Source organism: Lithohypha guttulata, assembly GCF_036872675.1.
Source record: "Lithohypha guttulata strain CCFEE 5908 chromosome Unknown scaffold_4, whole genome shotgun sequence".
NCBI lineage: Eukaryota > Fungi > Ascomycota > Eurotiomycetes > Chaetothyriales > Trichomeriaceae > Lithohypha > Lithohypha guttulata.
Genome location: NW_027042753.1, coordinates 2,062,079 through 2,079,024, shown reverse-complemented (window position 1 = coordinate 2,079,024; position 16,946 = coordinate 2,062,079). Strand labels below are relative to the sequence as shown.

The 16,946-nt window shown below is 50.0% G+C and overlaps 4 protein-coding genes across 4 annotated transcripts; 2 read left to right on the top strand and 2 right to left on the bottom strand.

The window, feature by feature from the left end:
• Positions 1 to 586: 586 nt before the first annotated feature.
• Positions 587 to 4,416, top strand: LTR64_005903 (uncharacterized protein; the record flags this gene model as incomplete). Its single annotated transcript, XM_064900240.1, has 4 exons — positions 587 to 665; positions 722 to 1,541; positions 1,594 to 3,566; positions 4,100 to 4,416. 4 exons carry the CDS (start codon positions 587 to 589, stop codon positions 4,414 to 4,416), a joined length of 3,189 nt encoding a protein of 1,062 aa, XP_064753552.1.
• Positions 4,417 to 7,158: 2,742 nt separating this feature from the next.
• LTR64_005902 (uncharacterized protein) lies at positions 7,159 to 8,202 on the top strand (the record flags this gene model as incomplete). Its single annotated transcript, XM_064900239.1, has 1 exon — positions 7,159 to 8,202. The coding sequence occupies one exon, from the start codon at positions 7,159 to 7,161 to the stop codon at positions 8,200 to 8,202; it is 1,044 nt and encodes a 347-aa protein (XP_064753551.1).
• Positions 8,203 to 8,558: 356 nt separating this feature from the next.
• On the bottom strand, positions 8,559 to 10,525 carry LTR64_005901 (uncharacterized protein; the record flags this gene model as incomplete). Its single annotated transcript, XM_064900238.1, has 2 exons — positions 8,559 to 10,411; positions 10,459 to 10,525. The coding sequence occupies 2 exons, from the start codon at positions 10,523 to 10,525 to the stop codon at positions 8,559 to 8,561; spliced, it is 1,920 nt and encodes a 639-aa protein (XP_064753550.1).
• A 1,679-nt stretch (positions 10,526 to 12,204) lies between these two features.
• On the bottom strand, positions 12,205 to 15,541 carry LTR64_005900 (uncharacterized protein; the record flags this gene model as incomplete). The annotated part of the gene is made up of 2 exons (XM_064900237.1): positions 12,205 to 12,469; positions 12,522 to 15,541. 2 exons carry the CDS (start codon positions 15,539 to 15,541, stop codon positions 12,205 to 12,207), a joined length of 3,285 nt encoding a protein of 1,094 aa, XP_064753549.1.
• Positions 15,542 to 16,946: the final 1,405 nt, after the last annotated feature.

The window sequence follows — 16,946 nt, the reverse complement described above, 5'->3', positions numbered from 1 at the left end:
CAATGGCTTTAAGATCTCAGCGTAGCCAAGCCTGGTCGACGTGATTGTATAACGTTGAAAAGACTTATTGACAGTCCTTGTAGTTCAAGCCGCTCTAATTGAGCGATATGGTGTTTCTGGTCGAGCTCGCTATCAAGCAGTGAGTTGACTGTAAATGTGATCAGCTCTTGCCAATCTGGCACTCGATGCCTCTCTATGCCAAGGCCTGAATGCACCCATATTGGCAACCATCGTGAGCGTACTACCTGCCTTTTCGTTAGCTTGTACTGAGCTCCTTAAATACCTTAAATGAAGTGCAAATGATACTCAGCTCGAATCTTTGCCAGTGATAGGTAAGAGCTCTGGCTGTCTTGGGCTGCCTGTGGGGATCGCTGTTTTATTCACTTCACTCTCCAAGATAAATATTCCTCACTTGAAAGGTCCGACTTCACTCAAAGATCTGAACCTGCCACCTTCGTGTTGTACCACTACGATCTGGTATAGTCTTATACTCATCTCTATCTCACATTGTCTGCGGACACTGTGCTACTTGCGCAAGCAATTCCAGACAGACATAACTAGCTCCACTCCCTTGGCTCGATCATCAATGTCTGAACGTGCACGAGGTAGAGGCCGTGGCCGTGGCCAAGGTCGAGGACGGCTGAGCAATCGAGGCTCCTATGGAGGTTAGTTTTTATCAAACTTGTGCGAGTAAAGGGTGGTTGCTAACAGAATGTTGAAGACCGTCGAAACGGAGTATCCAACCCACAAACACTCCAGTCGAATGGTGATGTGGACGGGGAATACAACGCTCACCTGACTGAGCGCTTCAAAGGTCGATCTGCACGTAACGGTGATTCCAATAGACGGTTCAACAGAGAGACAAAGCTCCAGCTTGCCCTCAACCCAGACTTGTCAAAATATGTGACGAACCAGGAGGCAATCTCTCGCGGAGCTGATCCTGACGATTGGTTGGCTATACCCGAGATCCCTCCAGCAGGTGAGATATTGATACCCGAGGGTGAAGCAGTCAGTCTTCCTAGGAACAAAATTGATCAACCTTGGTCGAAAAAGGAGAAATACCTAAAGGCACACTACAAGTTTCTTCGGGAGGATGCCATAGCCCCATTACGAGAAGCTGTTGCTAAATTCCGGAGAGATCCTCAGCGCATGGACGATAACGACACACGCATCTACGAGCAGGTCCGAATCGTTGGCCTGACATTCACCTACAAAGGCATTTGCTCACGAATACGGTTCTCTCTAGCACGAGCAACACGGAGGATTTCTTGGCAAGCGAGCAAGCGCCTCACATCTGGTACACTCGTTGCTCTGACACCTACGAAAGACGCCTTCCAGAATCGGTGTATACTGGCTGTCGTTGCCGCTAGACCACTCGACCACCTCGAACAAGAAGTGCCAGAAATTGATATCTTGTTTGGCGACCACAACTCGCATGAAGTAGATCCGCAACAGACATACATCATGATCGAAGCTTCACAAGGATATTTCGAGGCATATCGACATACTATGAGAGCTTTGCAGAAGCAGAGTGCAGAACCGTAAGTCAGATCTTCTCCTAGAATTGTCTGCGTTGTCACTAAGTGGATTCAGTTTTCCACTTGCAGAGCACATATGTCATCTCGAATGGGATGTGGGCCCGCCACAATATCTTATTGAAGAGCCTGATCGGGACATTACCCCAGCTGCTGACCAAGGCACGCTTGAAGCTTTCCAGAATGTCAACCTGCTTAGACAATGGCCCTCTTCACCTACTCGGACTCTCGACTCGACACAATGGGCGGCTATGAAAGATATCCTGACGAGAAAATTGGCAATTATACAAGGACCTCCAGGAACTGGCAAGACTCATGTATCAAAGATAGCGATCGAGATCATGCTAAGGAATCGCAAACCAGGCGACCCGCCAATAATCGTTGCATGTCAAACGAACCATGCTCTTGATCAACTGCTCGGTTTTGTGAACAAATTTGAGCCCAACTTCATTCGACTTGGCGGTCGGTCAACGAATGTACTGACTAAAGCCAGAGCGTTACACGAAGTACGCAAGGCCCAAGTGTATGACGACCCTCTAGGCTCTTGCTTCGCTAAAGCTCGACGCGACATCAATACACAAACTTTGAAGCTCAAGAGTCTTCTATCGCCAGTCCGAGCCGATGGTCCAAGTCTAATGACCAGCGAGGTTCTCTTCAATCTTGGTGTCATCAATGCCCAGCAGCGAAAGTCACTGGAGAAGGGTGCAGCAGACTGGCTTCAATCGGACGCTGTTCCAGATGAGCCGTTGCAGATGTGGCTTGGAGATTCTGTCAAGCCGTTCGTTCCGATCTACTCAAACGACAATTTCGGCTTTCAGGAGGCCGAAGAAGATCTGGAGCTTGAGCAGCGTCGTGAGCTAGATGCAGAAATGGGTGTCGCCGACGAGGAGGATTACGAAATGCTGAGGGGCGATTACCTTTCTCTTGCAATAGGTCAAACGATGTCACAACCTACAGCGCAGACCATTGGACAAGCTAAACGCCTGCTCGACACCGCGAAAGACCTCTATCAGGTCCCGAAATACCTGAAGGGTCCCATGTATATGATCATGCAAGAAAAAGCTATTGCAATAGTACGACGGCGATTGCGAGAAGGTGCCAACGACTACGCAGGAATGTGTTCTCAGATACAAATTGGCAGGTGGGAGAAAGATGCGGCCTATCTCGCAGAGGCCCCAATCATCGGTATGACAACTACGGGTTTGAGCAAATATCGAGCTCTAGTCTCCTCTCTTAAACCCAAGATTATACTCATTGAAGAAGCTGCTGAAGTGCTTGAGGCCCCGGTCAGTGTAGCTTGTGTTGCCTCGTTGCAGCATCTTATCCTCGTCGGCGACCACCAGCAACTTCAAGCAAATTGCAGCGTCAAGGAACTAGCAGGCGACCCTTACTACCTGAATATTTCGATGTTTGAACGACTGGTCAGGAACAAGCTACCACACAGAACGTTGCTCAAACAGCGACGTATGGAGCCCGAATTCAGAGAGCTTATACAGCCCATTTATCCGGGCCTGACAGACGATGACTCGGTTGCAACACGAGATAGGACTGAATGGGGTACTGGATCGATCTTCAGCTGGTTTCTCAACCACGATTTTCAGGAGCATCAGGATGAAAGCATGTCAACATACAATGCGCATGAAGCTGCACTGATAGCGAGGTTTTATCGACATCTGATTAGGAATAGAGTTCCTCCAGCTGCGATAACTGTTCTCACCTTCTACAACGGCCAACGCAAGAAGATCCTTCGAGCTCTGAAGGACGATCCTGAAACTGCCTCAGTATACAACAAAGTCAAGACGGTAGATTCGTATCAAGGAGAAGAGAACCACATTATTCTTCTGTCGCTAGTTCGTAACAACGCTTCAGGCAAAATCGGATTCTTGGATATTAACAACCGAATCGTGGTGGCACTTTCGAGAGCCAAGTATGGTTTCTATCTCTTTGGGAATGGAAACTTCCTTGCAGAGCACAACGAAGTGTGGTCTTACGTGGAAGATCGTCTGTGGAAACAAGGCCGCAGCAAGGACAGTATGCCACTCACATGCAGAAACCACGGCAGGACAGTCTGGGTAAAGTATCCCTCAGACTTTGACGTCCTTGATGGTGGTTGCGATCTACCATGTGGCGGAATATTGAATTGTGGTCACAGATGCACCATGCGATGCCACGTTTTCACCCATGACTGGATCACTTGTTCAATACCATGCAACAAAGAGCTTGTCTGCAGTCACTTCTGCGTGAAGACCTGCAGCCAAAAGTGCGAATGTGACTGTGATGTGTTCAAGCGATTTGAAGAAGAGGAGTCTGAATCCAAACTTGACACCACACCACAATGGAAAGCTCTTGCAAGTCAAGGTTTGACAGAAGCAAACATCACCCGGCTTGAGAACGAGGCTGCACAACCTTCACTGTGCAATTTACTGAACCTGCACAGGATAGAATCCGTGTAGCAGCTCAGCGAACACCAGTAGAATACACTACAAAAGAAACGAGATTGCGGAACGGCAGGACTCGATTCGAGCAATCTTGGCAGCCAAATACCTTGATGTCTCTTTCTGCAGGCATGAATAGATTAGTGATGAATGATGACGAGGAGGAGGAGGAGGAGAAAGAGTCACGCCGAGTAATTCGAGAAGGCAAGAAACCTGAGCCACCAGTTCAGCAGCCTCGAGGACCGCCAGCATGGGGCTACGATGGCACGAACGAGACCTCCGGCTTCAATCCTGAAGGCCAGCGAGTCAGACCAGAAGAAGCATTTGTGGCAATTATTACACAGTCAGCTGAGATTGAGAATGAGTCTTTCTTGGGGTGGAAAAGCCCGAAGGAGGTCGAATGGGAGGAAGAGCAAGCCGCACTGAACGGAAATGGGTTCTGGTGAGAATTTTGGAATATTGTCATGCTGTAAGGAGGTCTCTTGGTCGGATCGAAGACGGCTTTGTGGTCGTGAAAACGAAACAGGGCCATGAATAACGGCTCGAGAGAAGACCTCTAAAATCCAAGAGTAGGTGTCTGGCCTTAGCACTCAGGCATCAATAGAGTGGCGGAATATGCCTGAGGTCGATCCGTTTCCGACAAAGCACGAAGGTAGAAGGTTCGGCAAACCACTTCATACTGTGAAATTCAGCGTCAACTTTGAATCAAAGTTTGCAATGTTATACTACTGCCCGTGAGCTTATCGAGTCACATCTTGTAAGTGAGATTGTGTACACCAGGAACAGTTTGTATTTCTTTCTCACCTTGCCCAAAGCTGCTAGCCTGAACAGCTTGGGCGCTTACCGAAGTCTGGTGTGCTCTGTGTTGACCAATCACAACGCCAAAGTGCAAGATGGTCACATCTGACTGCGTTTACTGCTCTCGCTGCTGACTGGTCGCTCTTGTCTTACTGCCAGCGGTTGGACAGTTCGCTCTTTCAGGCCCGTCCATCACATCCACCTCTGCCACAGCACCAACGCACGCAAATCATGTCGAGTATGGAAGAGCTATCCTTTGATAGGCGCTTCCCCTTGTCCCTCCGGCATGCGCACTCTTCAAAATATCTTATCCTGGAGGATCTGTACGAACATCCGATTATTTAGGCCCTCACCTCGCCAATACTCCTCAGCTCCGAGTGTCCTTGCTAAGCACGGTCAGCACCTGGCCGTATTGCCATCGATCGGTCAAATGCTTGGTATAGGTCCAGGCCACCATCTACGTAGGCTTTAAAACAACTGCGACGACATCCATCTTTGTCTGGGCGAGAGAACCGGACTATCTGTCGTGGCCACGTTCGCGACATCTCAAAAACAACCATAATGCCTCCAAGGCTTTCGGTATCGATATGCTTGTTAGCATTGACGACCTTCTTCAGAGCAATTCAAGCACATACAGTCATAACGTATCCTGGTTGGAGAGGAGATAATTTACATTCCAACGGTACAGTCCACGACACCAATGGGCTGGCGACATTCGATACAGGCAATGGAACGCTGCATCCATTTGGCATGCAGTGGGAATATCCATGTAGGTTGCGCCGATACATACCAACAACGATTCACATACTGACGACTCGCAGGTGGAGGAATGCCCATGTCACACAATCGAACGAGATGGCCAGTAAGAGGAGGCGCGATAGCATTTCAGCCAGGCTGGTTCGCAGGCCATTCTTCAGCCTTTATGTATTTCAACCTCGGACTGGGTAACAACCCAGAGAACTACTCCTTCGTCATGCAAAATGGGTTGAACATTGTCGGACCATCAAGAGAACCATGGCCAGGCACATTTTGTCTCCCACAAGTACCGCTACCAGCCGGATTGACTGTCCATGTTGGGGACAATGCGACAATACAGATCATTGAGACTGCTCTGCACGGTGCAGCGCTCTACAACTGTGTCGACATTACCTTTGTCGAACCTGAAGATGCAGAAGAAGTAAATGAGAACAATTGCTTCAACTCAAGTCAGATTACAGCGAACCTAATATTTACAACCGCTGCATTGGAAAGCAGCTCCGCGACACTACACGTACCAATACTTGCCACAGTAATGGCATTGTTTACGGCAGCTTTCGCTTTCATTTAAAAAATTTGGAAACAATTTCATGACTGCATTTCCCTTATGAAGGAGGACGCTATGTACTTTGCAAAGATTCACGCTACAGAGTCCACTGGCAATCCATACCCCGGAATGGAGTATGGACGCAAAAGGGCATTCTGCTGGCCTGAGCAGATAGCAGTCATACCACGAGGACAAATAAAAAGAAATACCATAATTGCAGTCTCAACCTTTCCTGTTCGCGTGTCTGCATATTCACTCGCACTTACTAGCTTGAAGTGACTGGCATGTACGTTCCAAGAAAGAGCACTGGCTCGCTCTCGGACCATATACTGATGCCTGCTACTTAATTGCATCCTTCAGGTCTGCTCGCTCCTTCCCGGGAGGAGACTTGGCTTTCTACAGAGCAGCTACTCTGTCCTAGGCTCCTGCACAGCTCTCAAAGCCTTCTAGTCACTCCCCCTGATGATCAGATCAGCCCTAGACACCTACAGCATCCTACGCGACGTGCAACGAACGCTCGATCGTGCAACAAGTCCACCTTCAGGTCATCAACAAGTATTTCAGTCGATATGGAAACACCTTCTGCCACGAAAGACTCAGCTTGGCAATGGACGAACGTGTAGGTCAATTTGTTCCAAGCGATGAAGTTGGCAGATGGCCGTGCACTTGAGTCATTGCCCTTCATTGTCTTCTGATCTTCTCGATCACTTTGTCGACAAAGCAGACTTTGCAGGTTCTGGTTCGATTACATCTTCGATCTTTGTCACATCTGTTTGGTCCCCTCCCAAGCGATTCTGGCTCATCTGTCACTCTAGCGTTTACCCTGCAGAATCATTCGCCTGCTTGCAGCTCGGACAATGACTCGATATTCTGTCAACACCTATGGACATACTACGCACATCTCAAACAAAGCACTCTTGCTTCAATGACTGGGATCGATCCACTTCAAGCTTGTTAGCTTGCTTAACTAACTTCTTGATGTTGCTCTGATCAAGATCAGGTTTTCTTTCGACTGATTTTCTCATCAGTGCACTTCAAGCACAATTTGACATTTCAATAGAGGAACCCAAACACTCGTTAGCACAACATGCGCTACCACGATGCGCTGCTCTTTTCATGTGCGAGCTTAGCGCTCCTTGCTGCAGCTAAGCCACAGGGCGGCACTACCACCAAGGTGGTGACTGCAACACTTCCTGGAGTTGGTACGGCTACTATGCCTGCTTCAGACGCCGAAGCCAGTGGCAGCACAGGAGTCGCTGGTGTGGGCTCGGGTACAGTTTCCGCAAGCGACGCTGGTGCCGCAGATATAGTAGCAGCTGGTGCAGGTAGTTCCGCCCCTGGCAGTGGTACTGGCTCCGCTGCAAGCCCAGCCTCAGGAGCAGCAGGTGCAGGTGCAGGTACAGGATCAGCCGCTGGAACCGGCCCACCAAGTGGTATGGATGCAGGGGGATGGTCCGAAGAAGATTTCCCAGGCAAGGGTGAATGGTCTGGCAAGGTCGATTGGAGCGAATATGCCAAGCACTGGATAGAAGGCCATCCTGATGGCTGGAAGTCTCGTGCAGGTGGTCAAGGCCAAGGCGATAGTGGTGTCGATGCTGGCACTCGAAAAGCCAGTGGTCCACCCGCAGGCGCAGGTGCAGGCTCAGCAAAACCTTCCGGCACAGGCGCCCTTCCCCCAGTAGGCACAGGATCCATGCAAGACAAACGCAACCTACGCCGCCACCCCCGATCATTCCGCGGCGGTTCCCGACCAGACTCAAGCACGAAACCAGGCCAAGGCCAAGGTCAAGGCCCAGACCAAAGCCACGACGAACACGACGACAACCACCACCCCCTTGACATCGACATGAGCGACTTCCACCACCAAAAGCGCGACTTCGCCCGCAGTGGCCCAAGCTGGAGCAGCATCCTCTCCGACATCCACGGTGATTCGCTCAAGAAACGACACATGGAGTACTCTGGCTCAAACCTCGATCAACAACACGAAGGAGATAGAGCTGGTCCAGGAATGGGATATAGCTATGGTGGTAGAGGTGATGGTGGCCATTATAAGCGGGACTTGCCGGCTGGTCATGTTGCGGGTGGTCCTGGTTGGTGGGCGAGGGAGAAGGGGCATAAAGCAGTTGCATGATTGAGGTTCAGTAGAGGGGAGGTGTTAGTTATTTGAGATTGATCGATTGATTGAGGCTAGGGTATAATAGACATATAGCAAGCAAAAAAGTTGTATCATGTTTCCCTCTCATGTTCCCAAAAATCATCATCATTGGCTTGCATGCTGCTGTTAGCGCCGCTGCTATCTGATCATCATAGCTTGTAGCTCGTACCTCATAGCTTGTATCCCATCGAAATCGTCACATATACATAAATGCTCCCATCATTCCCCCAACTCGCCATATAGCCATCCAGACGCACGCTCAAATGCCATCAATCACGCAAGTATGCACGACTTCATATTCATATTTGTATTCACGCAGGATACGGAAGCCCCTAGCTAGGCATATACTGCGGTTTCCTCAACTTATTCACCGGCGGCGGCCCCTCATCGTCGACTGGGTAAGGTAACCTATGTCCGGCCATCGGTCTGTTCATCGGACTTGTACGTACACCGCTTGGACTCGTTGGACCAAGGGTTTGTATTTGTGGTGGTGGTGGTGGCTGCTGTTGCTGATGCTGATGATGTGGAAGTTCATTAATTGGTGTCTTTGGTGGTCGAGGTGGCGCGTCACTGATCGGTGGAGATGGGTTATGTGTGTTCGGTGTAGTCTGGTAATCTGATGCGGTGACGCCAAATTTCTCGTTTGTGTTCTGGTAACGTGCCGAGTCGGTTGAGAGGCGTTGGGTGATGTTGTGTGTTCCTGGGTCGAGGACTGCGAACTTGTCGTTTGAGTCACGGCGGGAGGAGTAAGATTTATCGTCTGGGTAGGGTGCGGTGGATGGTGTACGGAATTGGATTTGTGGTTGTGTTATGCGGGGTGGTGTGGTGTGGCCGACGGGGAGATCTGCTGGAAGTTCTACGGCGGCTGGCCAGCCTTGGTTTTGTGGCTCGTTAATCACTTGGTCGAGGCTCTGTTGTGGTGCCTGCCAACTGTTGGGCCGGAAGTGTTGTGTCATCCTCCTGTGCATAAGGTGAATCTTTGCAAGCCTGTATGCAGCATTTTGTATGATTTCTTGAGTATCTTCCTTCTTAAGGTATCGGCGAGTGCCGATAGTCATGTCTGATAAGCGGTCCCATTCGTTCATACCAAATTCACCAACACCCACTTCCACGTTTAGCCTTGCATAGTTCTCCCGTGGTATATTGTGCTTTGGTAGTTCTGTATTCAACATTTGCATGTGCGTGTCCTCACAGGCTTCGATTTTGGCGATTAGACGTCTTCGAGCTTCTGCGAAACTGCCCACACTACCACCTATAAAGCCTTCCCACCATTCGTGCTGGTTTGAATTTGTGCCTGATGGTCGTTTACCTGTGCCTACACTTACAAAGATACCCAAATCCCGACCAGGCCATTCATTAGAAATGGCTTCCTCCAGGATTTGTGGAGAAGGGTTGTATCTGCCGGCGCCTTCGTCGATGAACACGCTTTGACCTATTTGGATGGGTTTGAAGGCCAGGCCGGTTGCTGAGGTTGCGCGACCGGCTTGCCAGATCTTGCAGTTAAACTCTGGAGGAGGCTCCTTTCTCGAGTCGTAGGATCGAAGTAGTATCGCTGCACCATTCCTAGGGTTTGTGCCTCTGAAGACGGCAGTTACTGCAGTCTTTGTTCTATTCTCTCTGTCGTCATACAAACTGGCTTCGGGATTACCCCAGATTGTGGCGGCTCCACCAAATCCTGGACCAGGACTATACATTGAGGTTCGGTTGCTTGCAGGACTGGTGAGGCTTGCCGACTCATTGCTTCTTACACTTATCGATCGTGCGACTGGGCTGGAGGGAGCATACATAGAACTCGTAAAGGGCTTTCCACCGCGTTGTGTACCATCGTTTCCTTCGTCCTCATACACAGTGTGTTCTGCGACACATTGTTTGATCGCTTCCTCGAGTTTGGAAGCTTTGAACAGTGTCTGCTTGTAGGGTATGCCAGCGATCGTCTTGTCAGTCTCGAAGACTTTCTTGGTCATGCGCACGTAGACGTCCATACAGGTTTCAATGTCCAGGCGTAAGCGCCCTAGCATAATGGCGATGAGGCCGCCTGTGCCTGTGCCTGCTATCAGGTCAAAGTATTCGCAGGGTTTTGGTATTTCGTCTCGTTTCGGCGGCTTCCCTTCCGTCTCGACATAAGCTCTATACATGAGTTCTTGGAGAATGATAAGCATCGAGTAACCACGAACCCCTCCTCCATCTGCGCATACCGTTAGTGAAGCACGAGTAGCAAAGAAATCGACTGACCTAATGATAGGATTCGCAGCGGAGGCCCTTTCGTAGTATCCTTCCTTCTCACGTTGTGTGCGTCCATGTTTGAATAGCGACAACGCTAGATGTTGCGATCAAATTCCACAAGTCGCCAAAGCGCCTGAAGCGCAGACTGGATGGTTGGTAAATCGTGATAGATGTGAAGACCAGCAGATGTCGGAGGGGAACAGAACGATCGACGGACAGGTGTTTCGTATTAGTCTAATGGTGGTGTTCGTAGTACTATCTTAACGAACGTGACAATGTCAGATTGCGAGAGTGGTTGAAATATGGTGTTCTTGTCGCCCAAGGTCAGCTTCAGAACCAGGTTGCGACCGCGGGCGGTTACACATTTCAGTGGCCGAGGAACCACTACAGCGATTAGGGCTTAGGCAGGTACTACGTCAGCCGTACTCGTAACTAGCGCCTACCCAGCCAAGAATGCCTGTCCCGGCACAAATGTGGTTTGCAGAAGAGTTCAACGTTGTCAATTGATCTACCGCTAACATGAGATCTACAGCTGGTGAAACGACAGGAAGCATTCGCTGGGCCATAGAATGGTATCGACTGTTGTTTCTATGAGGGCCAGCCACCCGCTACTCGAGTAGGTTTCTTTGCAGAAACACAACCCTATCAAGAGCACAGCTTTTTTGCCAAGTCCATGTCTTTGCCCACTCCGCCTCCTTTGCGTTACCGCCAGTCTCACTCGGCCTCATCGTGTCCGTTTGGAGGCACGTCTGCGGCATACCTATCTAAGTAATGCGCTGATGCATATTGTCTAACTGCAGTAACAGCATAGTAGATCAATAACTCGGAAGGGTTTGCCACGATGCCGGAACACGAGTTTCCGCTGTCTATTTCAGCTGTCCCCTTCAGCTGGTTCGGTAAAAGATCGACAGGTAACCAGCTTCGTCACGTCCCAAAGAAGGTTGGCAGCCACAGGATCATCCGATCGACACAAGTGTAGACTTGGTTAGCATTTGGCTGATCGTGCCTACTGAATAAGCTTACTGCTATGCCCTGCCTACCTAAACCGCCATGCCCTTCTGACTGGCACTGTGCACGAGCAAATGACCTTCAACAGTGATGGAACGTGAGAAAAAAAGCACATCCATATCTATAGGTTACAAGTTGTATCACAAGTTGAAGGCTTATATTTACACACTTCTAATATCAGGTAGTAATGTACACGTTGCAAGCCGCCCACGAAACCTACGACCAGCTTGTGGGTGAACTTGATTCAACCATCAGCCTGCTTGCCGCCCTTTCTACTGCTAACGATCCGCCATCGAATGAGCCAAACTGTACAACTTCCGCATCAAGACCAGCTTGGCTTTCGTTTGCTCATCCAAGCCAGGCACGTCTGTAGTCAGGTACTGCAATTTCCCAAACTCCCTCCTCCGTGCACTGACCGGCTCTCCATCACCAAGATAGCCTATAAAAACACTTCGAATTAGGTATATGAATGGTCGAGCAAGATCTGTATGCATGACTTGCTCGTCCTCAATGCTGTATTTTCACGGCCGTTTCAATCGTCAAATAATGCTTCTGATAGAGCTCTGGGGTATAGTGTGTTGAACGCTCAGATAGCCTGTCCCGTGCACGGTGCATAAATGTTAAAAATGTCACATGAAATTTGGTTGCTTCGTGGTGCAACCTGCATCCCAAATGTCCTGAAGAAATTTTCTTTAGGCCTCGATTGAGATCACTTGAGTCGGCCCTGAATAGCCTATAAATTGTCCATCAACGATTGGAGGAGAAACTTGAGTTCGCGCTGCTGATATGTGGTTGAGAAGTTGTGCCTGTGCGTAGTGGGAACAACTTGCCCTGTACAAACCGTAAGATTCGAGCATCTTCTTCGAGCGCGGGAGATATAGGTGCTTTGTCATCCAAAAACCTAATCGTTCGTGTCAGCAAGAAGCGTAGGATCTCCTCTGGTACGAGCGACTTCAGGAAAGGGCTGGTCGAATTGAACGTCCCGGCAAGTACAAGCACGTTGCCAAATTGCCTAAAACGACGCGTTAGTTGACTTTCGACACGGGTCAGATTGCACCACTTACGCGTGTGCTGTGCTCAGAATGCTGGTGACGACAAGACGTGGAGGCACACGATCGAACGCCGTGGTGCTCTTGATTGCAGCGTGAATGCATCTCTCACATGCGTCGCGAATCCATGGTTCCAAATTCTCCACGCTCCGCGATAGAGGTGGCCGCATTTCATTCACTCGACGATATGTTGCGAGCGAGCTGACATGGTGGGATACAGCTGGTGATGTGTTTTCGGAATGAGAACTGCCTCCAAGTGGTGATTCAGACGGTCGACTCATAGGTGTTGCGGGATGAGCAAGAGACAATGCATAGTGCAACGCTGGACGGTTGATAATGTACTTGGCACCGTAGTATTTGCCTCGCATGCGAGCGTGGTTGATATCTTGGCTTTCGTGCTCTTCGTCTTCCCAGTTCCAGCCATGCTCAAGCAAACTTCGCCAATTTTCAAGGTTCTCGTCGAGTGTCGTGATGAGTTGTGGAGGTTTTCCATCGCTCGGCTCTCTAGTGTTGCTGTAAACGTTATGGACCGCGTCGTTGATAGTTCTTCTAAGCTGTATCTGGTTCGAGTAATGTCGATGAATAATGTTCTGCTCTCGTCGGTACGCTTCTCTCGGGTTCGACGAAACTTCTTCTTTCTCTCTTTCCACATCTGCTGTTCCGATCGTCAAAGCACTAGGGACCTCAAGCAGCATATCTGCCTCTCTTGCGACGATTCCACTTGGAGGAATGTCCATCTCAGCCAATATGTCACTCTCTAGCTGCAAACAGCTCCAAAAGGCAAAATTAATGAGATTTCGCCGCTCCTCTGACATTCTCTTCTCCCTATACTCTGCCGACCTGATCAATATCTGCACTGCTCTGCATGCGTTGTTGATATACCAATGACTAGGGATGATCCGAGCTATCTGTCCCATATAAAGCCCTGCGAGTAGATTGGCCTGAATGTGCGAAACGTCGACCCCACCAGGAAGCTCGCCCAATATGTCCGCTGCTTTCGCAAAATATGCCAATCCAGGTATGACATCCATGTTCTTGCCCTGCAACCCAGATACAGTAGATCCAGAAGGCACACCATTGATGTGAGATCCAGTATACGGCGAGGTTGGTGCGGAAGATGAGGGTGGAAAGTCGCCGTACCCAAGCAACGGTTGCTGTTGAGGCACCCGACTGTTTGATGTGACTGAAGAGCTTTTTGGTGGGCCTGGCAACGGCTTCTCATAGGCACAGATCTTGCCCAAAGCAATAACAAGCAATACAATAGCGTTGGACACTGAGTGTTCAATTTGAGACTGCGGCAGTCCAGACCGAACTCCGTTGTGAGGTGGTACGGCATGTAGAACATCCGCCGTCGAGTTAGGTGACTCACTTGTGTCCCTCTTCCTCTTTGTCCCAGTGATGACGTTGTGTGCCAGACGAGGAACACTAGGAAAGTCCCAACTGTACTTGAGCTTGAATGTATGAACCATCTTTCGAAGCACACGTGCATCAAGGAAAGGGTGAAGAATATGCATGTGTTCGAGGTAACTTTTCACATGCCCGTCGACCGCTGTGCGATCCAGTAGCAATTGTCCTCCTGGAGTTACACCTCCTGGGTGGTCGTATACGGGCTGGTGGTTGCCCTCTCGATGAGGTAATTGCCCTGTTCCCCACACCCCACTAGGTGATGAGTTCGTTCCATCCTCGTCCATGCGACCTGACGAGTTGTTGCTTGCAGCAGGACTCGGCGCACCATCGTGCCCATCGCCTTTGTCTTCTCCTTCACCGCATCCGTAGAGTCTCAACAAACCTCTCTGCGCCTCACCATCCATGACGTACGTCGAAGCTATGTCCTTGGGTGCCAAGTCTTGAATTGAAGGCCACATGAGTAGATCTGACGCGCCCATGGGACCCCTCTGTTTCGGTGTCGAAGCAGTATATACATGTACCGCAGCGTTGGCATCGACCATGCCACCCTGCATGAAAGGTGCGTTGATGAAATCATGCCGGTGTAATTGAGCCGAGGAGTTTGAGCGAGGTTCCTCCTTCGTCTGAGGTCGAGATCTAGTCTTAGTCATTGGTATGCTCGCCTCGGGTCGTGAGTCGGATACTGATCTTTGAGAAGCAATGAGTTGGACACTGGCAATAAGGTTATCCAGTTTCTCATCCACCGCATTTAGTTTGTCGTCAGTCGACCTAATATAGCTCTCAAGCTGACTAGCTAGCCCATCCACTTTTTCAGTCATGTGCAACATCTGCTTCTCAGATTTCTGAGGCGGAACATCTCTATAAGTACACCTGAGAGAGTTCTCCTTACAATGTGTGCATTCCGGGCGACCTTCATCGCATTTGGCCTTTCGCTGACGGCAGGAGTCACATGCTTGCGCTGCTCGCACAGGTTTTCGTCTCTGCTGCTGGTACCAATCCGCATGAGGCGGAGGAGGCCAATATCCTGGTGTAGGAGGAGGTCCTGACGAAGGAGGTGGTGGGTAACCCGGCGGTGGTCCCTGGTGTTGTGGTTGGGTGGGCATTATTTCATGATTAGTGGTCTGTACATGGAGGACAGGCTGAGGCTGAGCACTTGCAGGACTCTCAGGGGGTGGATATGACTGGCGACTTCGGTAGTCAGCAGGAGGAGGAGGGTAATACGCCTCAGAAGGATGAGGAGCACCATTCACCGTTGTTGAGTAATGCGATGGTTGTGCACTTGGCGGCGAACGTGTTGGACCAGAAACACTATTCTGGCGGCTATACCCAGGATCAGGTGGGTAGGTAGGTGTCTGACTGTGAGGTGGAGGACCATAGTTCTGCGGTGGTGGATATGAATGAGGGACGTGATGAGGTGGGGGCCCATCTGGAATTGGTCTATGATCATGGCCATCATGGTAAGGTGAAGGAGCTGGGTTCCAATGAGGGTGCATTGGAGCACCTTGTGGAGCAGGATGAGGGTAGGTATGCAAGTGTGGTGCTTCGGTTGGCGGCATGGGTAGCGATGGAGGCTGCCCGTATGATGCAGGTCTTTCACGTTTGAAATGTGGGTCGCCTATCTCCTCCATACTCGGCTGTATAAGTGCTATCTTGAACCATTCCTATCCGATCGCAATTGTGAGAATTGAGTGACCGTTGATTGGGCCAAGTCTTGCATATCCGTTGACCTGTACAGAGTTGAAATGCCGGACTCGAAGATTGTCTATGGGGGATGCCGCTTGAATGTGATTGCCAACGTCGACAAAGTTGCGAAGGAGACTGGATCAGCTCATGCGGGCTGATTGGCAACAGTGCAGCACACTCTTCACCGACAACAGCAAACGTGGGATGATGCGCAGGTTGAATGGTGTTGGCAAACCAGCTTGCAATGACAGCTCACAGAGTAGATTGTGCGAAATGCTGTGCGCGTCAAAAGTGGTAATGTATGGCCTGAAGCTCCAATACTGTTCGATTCGTTGGTGCAGCAAACAAAAGGATGAGATCAGCTCTGCTCTATGTGCATTCGCCTCTGCAGTAGTGTCTGTGTGGTATTGAACCGATCCGGGCCACTTGCAACAATTTTTATCCTGCTTGACTGTGCTGTACGGTCTCGACTACCGTAGTGGTACATCAGTAGTTGTGTACTTTCTATAAAGATCCAATTTAATTCGAGGGTGGGCAGCTCATGTTGCGTGGGATTGTGATCGTAGGTGGCTAACTAACAATGTCTGATGGTCTGCTGTGTCTCATTCACAAATTCGGGTACAGACAGAGAGCCGGGCCAATGCGCATCAATATTGAAGAACAAACAGCGATCGGGCTCGGTTGTGTACTCGCAGCACGACGTAGTGACGATCCCAGCGAGGATCACAACGAGAAGTTGGTGAGCGCAGGCACAGAGGGACAATACACATCGAGGAAGCACCCGTCAGAATGGCTCGGGACAGCGGTACGGCGAATTTCAGCTTGGGTGCAAAGTCGCGAATACACCATTGCCAGCTAGAGCTCGAATCGAAGGTCGTCAGATGATGAGAGTGGCTCCATAGCTCTACACAAGCGCGAGGTGTAGTCTCATTAAATGGATAATCAGTGGAGCTGAGGACGTGGAGGCTGTCCTAACTTTATCCCACTACTTGGGCAAGGATTAATTAGAATGTATCGATCAAGTTCCACGGTTGCAGGTGCGCCCGCTGCAGCACGAGTAAGGAAACTGGATGTCCTGAACCATGCATAGAGATTCCCGACTTCAACTACGTCGTGGCAGCATGCAATGTGGCGTCTGTTGCGCCTGCCCAGATAGTACCTAGTTTCCGGAGCACCTATTGAGGCACCTACTGCTTTTATGACGTCCTCGTCGGCTCAGCAGCTCTTGGACGTGTTTCAAGTTGAGAGACTTTAGTATGCGGACACGCTTGTTAGACAATACCCTAACCACCTGTGAAAGCAAAAACCCAGGCTCGCCCCTCTTCCGTGCTTGACCCGCCTAGGTACTGT